This window comes from Fukomys damarensis, unplaced genomic scaffold, assembly GCF_012274545.1.
Source record: "Fukomys damarensis isolate Sample0158 unplaced genomic scaffold, DMR_v1.0_HiC HiC_scaffold_20, whole genome shotgun sequence".
In the NCBI taxonomy this organism is placed as follows: Eukaryota; Metazoa; Chordata; class Mammalia; order Rodentia; family Bathyergidae; genus Fukomys; species Fukomys damarensis.
The window spans coordinates 39,094,617-39,099,972 of record NW_022900932.1 but is presented as its reverse complement, the minus strand read 5'-3'; the positions used below and the strand labels follow the sequence as shown (position 1 = coordinate 39,099,972).

The 5,356-nt window shown below is 34.3% G+C and overlaps 1 protein-coding gene across 1 annotated transcript in view; it reads right to left on the bottom strand.

Annotated features, from left to right (window-relative positions):
• Kif20b (kinesin family member 20B) overlaps positions 1–5,356 on the bottom strand; it is a 55,112-nt gene that overhangs the window by 29,426 nt on the left and 20,330 nt on the right. Inside the window, 5 exon segments of the mRNA XM_033766339.1 lie at positions 317–467; positions 3,317–3,334; positions 3,336–3,372; positions 3,374–3,420; positions 4,994–5,034. Coding sequence (XP_033622230.1) covers positions 317–467; positions 3,317–3,334; positions 3,336–3,372; positions 3,374–3,420; positions 4,994–5,034 — 294 coding nt within the window.

The window sequence follows — 5,356 nt, the reverse complement described above, 5'->3', positions numbered from 1 at the left end:
TTTTTTTTCCTGAAGCTAGGGCCTTCACAATGAGCTACATTCCCAGCCCTTTCTTATTTCTTGTTTTGGGATAGGTCTCACTAAATCTCAAAGTTGCCCAGGCTGGGCTGAAACTTGAGATCCCTCTAGACCCAATCTTGCAAAGTGGCAGGATTACAGGCAGGAGTGCACCACCATGCTTCATTTCCTAATGGCTTCCTAAGGGTCTTAAAGACACAATAAGCTTAGGCTCCTCCTACATTTCACCCATAAATTATGTTTTCCTCAGAAAACAGCAGTATATCTCTGCCACAAACTAGAGCTGAAATATTATTACCTTTCTTTGCTGGTGGTTCATCTTGCTGAAGTTCATTTTCATTTACTCTCTTCCTTTCTAAATTAGTTTTGTTTCTGCTGCCCTTAGGAATTTCAGCTGTTTCATTACAAGTTGATTTACTGTTTATTAAAGAAGATATACCAGCCATGTCCTAAAGCAAAATTAATTAACCTTCATTCACATAGTTACAATAAATATGCAAACTATATAAATAACTTCATAGTACACCAATGAATTTTTGCTTTAAAATTGAAACATTTTCAAATTGAAACATTTTCTAAATTATTTCTTAAATTTTACCCTAAAATAACTGATGGCTCTGGCAAATGAGTAACATATGGGGACAATTGAAAAACACTCATCCCTAAAATCATATTCAAGTCACATTCAAATTGTGCTTTCTAAAGAGAACTGAAAGTACTGACCAAAAATGTTTCTTTTCCTGGAAACTTCAAGTTTCTACTCTAGAATTTCAACACTTGTTTTGTTTTTTAACTAAAATCTCTTAAACTCTGTTGTCCTATGCTTCCACTACCTTATTCTTTTCTTAAAAACACACAGCTTCATTTATCACCTTTGCTCTAAACTTTCTTCCTGAACAATGAATTGTACTTTCATGTAATGACTAAAAGAGTTCTCACTTCCATAGCATTGTTTGTTTTTGTTTTTGTTTACTTCGTTTTTTAAAATGTGGTGCTGGAGATCAAACCCAGGAACTGTTGCACAGTAGGCAAATGTTTTACACCGAGCTACATCCCCAGCTGGCTTTGATCTCTGTAACTAGAAGGCTAGTTTGCCTTCCTGTTTATCCTGACTACCTGTTCCCCAAATTTCATCTGGCAAAGTTTTACTTACTCTTTAAGGCTCAATTTAGTACACTTAGAAACAAAGGAGCTGTAAATCAACTGTAAATCCCAATGAGTACCCAGGCTTAAAAGTAGAACAATCTTAATAATTACATGGGCTTAAATTCAGGATCACCTTAAAAATTTTTCTGGGTTTTAACTTAGGAAGTGATGCAGATTGCTGACATCTGTGAGTGAGACAGTGGGAGGCACCTTAGAACAGTGGTTTCTGACCCCATAAATATTTGAAACCTAAGTTACCAGGTCCCTTTTTTCTTCTTCGATACATGAGTCCCTTTTACCCTTCACTCCTCTCCCTGTTCCTTCTACTGTCCTGTGATCTTCAATAAATGTAGCTACTTAACTACATACTATGAGATGTATGCATGGCAATTCTTTCCTTGTAGCACACAAGAACCTGGATGATATTATGGCTCACTCAACTGTAACAAGCTTAGATCATTTTCATCTCCACAACGTATTTCCTACACCCCTATTCAGTCTCCTCTTCCACTTATTGACTACCACTACACACTGCATTATAACTAGGTTTATCCTATTTCTCTCACTGGAGGCCAGGGGTGGACTGGATTGTAAAGAGGATTAATTTTTATTGATCAGTTTATTTGCCATAATCAAACCATAATACTTGGTAAACAACAGACAATAATTGCTTCTTGCCTAAAACAAATTATTTCTTGTTTTTCATCCTTATGCCTACACCTCAATGAAAGGGATATTTCTCCCACTTCAGGTTCAGGAAAGCCAGGAAGATTGAATAACATAGTTAAATACCAAAAGAAAGAACTGCTACGAAAGATAAGGCAGAGAGTAAGATACTCATTTGGAATGTTCCACCTTTATCGCTGCAATATCAAAAGGCCCAACTGTGTTAGCTCACCGGTAGTGTTTACCTAGCACATGCAAACCTCTGGGTGAAATCCCCAGCACCATGAAAAAAACCAAATACATCCCATATAATGTTCAGAAAATTCAGGGAATGCAGGTTAGTATTAGAGACCTCCACCTCTTCTGATCACAGAAAGACATCCAAAGGACATATAAAGCAGAGGTATTAAGCTTTTACTCAGCCTACCATGCTATTACAGCCTACTATGTTATTATTATCTTACAGTATCTACATAAAAAATAAATTGAAGGAATTTATAATTAGGAAAGGAAAGGCTATTTTTGAAATAGTACTACTGGACAAGTTGATCATCTTGGTCTGAAACAAAAGAATATGAGATTATCTAAATTTGTCATTATAAAAAGGTAAAACCCCTTAAAAGCTTTACAGGTCAAGGCACATAAGTTCTTAAAGAAAATATCTCTTGCTATTAAGCATATAAACAAGGCATATAATAAAAGTAAGCTTTAAGAAGAAAACTAATTCTGCTGATTATGATTCGTTGTTAGTACATCCAACTTCTTTGAACTTCAGCGCTCCCCTTCAACTAGCTGATGCTTAAACTTCTGAGGGCTACATATTCTTATCGCTTGTATCTAGATGTTGCCCCAAAGCTTCATGTGGTCATAGGTGGGGCTTTTTGGGATCTAGGATGTGTGATGCTGGGATTAAGAGTGCCCACCCCAGGTGTGAGTGGCACTGTCTAGAAGGCCGGTAGCTGGAACGGATAAAAGTGAGGCGAGCTTGCTGCTTTCTGCTTACCCTGCTTTGTCACAGAATGTTTCTCCTCTGTGATGTTACCCTCCCATGCCACCCTGCCTTGGAGGTAAGTGACTATGGACTAAAACCTCTACAAACTGTGAGCTGCAATAAACCTTTCCTCCTTTAACTTTGGGTGTTGGGTAATTCGTCTCAGCAACAAGAAAAATAACTAAGACATAGTTTGACAGATTCTATTTTCAAAGAGGTCAAATTCTTCTAAGTTCTCAAAACTTCAGATCTCTATGAGAATAAACAGAATTTAATGCCAGGATAAGCAATTCCACATTCCTGGTAAATTAGTCTTAGTTACGTAAGTTATTTCAAATTATTATACTCTGAACCAAGACATAAGATTTTTTCAAAGTTAAACTCTCTTTCTTTCTTTTTTGGTACCGATCAAACTTGGGACCTTGCCCTTGTGAGGCAGGCAGTGGAACCGCTGAGCTAAATCCCTGGTCCTCAAAGTTAAATTCTTATACTGACTTTAAATGTGTTTTCAATATGAAGACTTAAGGTTCTGAAAATTGCTGATAGTTTTTTATTAATTCTATCAATTCTTTAATTCTTTGATCCTGTACAATTGTTTTCTTTGGAAAGAAAACTACTGTTTAATAAGTGTACTTTATAATAAAGAGAATGCAAATATAGTTTTAGAATTCCTTTCAATTTTATGATTAAATAAAAATAACTAATATTAACACACTATGCATAGCATAATTTTATTTTTCCTTAAAAAAATCCATATATACAAGAAGAGAAGCAATATAGTACATAAGTAAAGAAGAAGTTGGAACCAGACTGCCTGGGTTTGTATCCTAGCTCCTCTAGTTTCAGCTGCATCTCCTAAACAAGTCACTTAACAACTCCATAAAAATAAAAAGTAGTAACACATGTACATCATAAAATTGTTCTAAGATTTCAAGGGATATATAGAAATTAAAAGGGTGCCTGGAAAATATTAAATGGTTTGTAAATATAACTATATAGAAAGCAAAAATCTAAAAGTGCTGAAACTCGCCACCTGGCAAGCATGAGGTCCTGAGTTCAGTCCCCAATGTGTGTGTGTGTGTGTGTGTGCACTACAACTGATTGGCTGGTTGTTATTGTTTTTTTTAAATTTAGACAGAAGCTTATGGGAAATTTATTTTCTATTTTACATAGTTTAATGTAATTCAGTTTGTGTACTACTATTCCATTTTCATAACTAGAAAAAAATAAAGAAATTAGGATTATTTGGATTTTTTTGCTTGTTTGTCTTGTTTTGTTTTGTTTTTTGAGACAGGGTTTCACTACGTAGTTCAGACTGCCCTGGATCTCAGTGTAGCCCAGTCTGGTCTCAAACTCCCAACGATCCTCCTGCCTCATCTCCCAAATGCTGGGATTATAGGTGTGTGCCACCACACCCAGCTATTTGGATTACTCTTTAAATACTAGATATTAGAATTTGAATTATTTATATCCAATCACATTTTATACAATAGTCAGCTCTTCAGAAAAATAAACTGAATTAAAATAAGAAGACCAGGCTGGAAGAAGACAGAAAAAAAATAACAAGTTTAAAGCTCTAAATTTACTTTAGTCCCTTCCATTTTTATACTTCCATTTAGTACACTTCCATTTTTAATTTTTAGACATAAATGTCAAATTCATCTACAACTACTTGGGATGAATATATGATCAGAAGTCACAAAGTGCTGGGATCCTCCAGAAGTAGCTTTCATTCTTATGCTGAAATCTGCTCAGCCCATATCTCATGTTTTAAAACACTTTACAATTTATATAAAACATTATTTAAATATATCTAATCATCAGCATGAAACCTATAAAAAGAATGAGATAAACCTGCTATGTACTAATACAGAACTGTTTCCAAGATGATCTTTCAGAAGAAAAAGCAAGATACAGAACTATTATCCTGCCTGCTGAAACTTTTTTAAAATATGAGTATTTTATATATTCCTAAGTGTCCTGGAAAATTTAAAGAAACTTTCCACTGGTTGTCACTGAAAAAGAGATAAAAATATGAAGATACATATATTTTTCAATTTTTCAAATCACCTTCATTTATTACCTTTTAAAACTTACTTAAACAGAACTAGCTATAATTCATGATCTTCCATTAACTTATTTCTTACCAAAAGAAAAATCTTAAAATATTACCTTATTAGACATCTGGAACTCTTGAACCAACGATTTTGATTCTGAAAAACATAAAGAATATTGAAAATAAATAGCTAAATAACTAAAAATAGATCAAAAAAGAACTATAAACATAAATTACTGTAAAGTGGTAACACAGAAGTAAAAGGATTTTGACATCATAAAAAAGACACAACACTCACCCACTAATTCAACAGGAAAATTTAGAAATATTCTAAGTAAAAAAGAGGCATTAACATCAGAAAAAGACCTAGTACCCTCTTCTCCACTTCATAATGGAGATGCACCATTCACCTGATATTTCCTACTCATCTCATTTTACAAAGAAAAGGCAGGTATTCCATTTCTCATAAAACTATCATA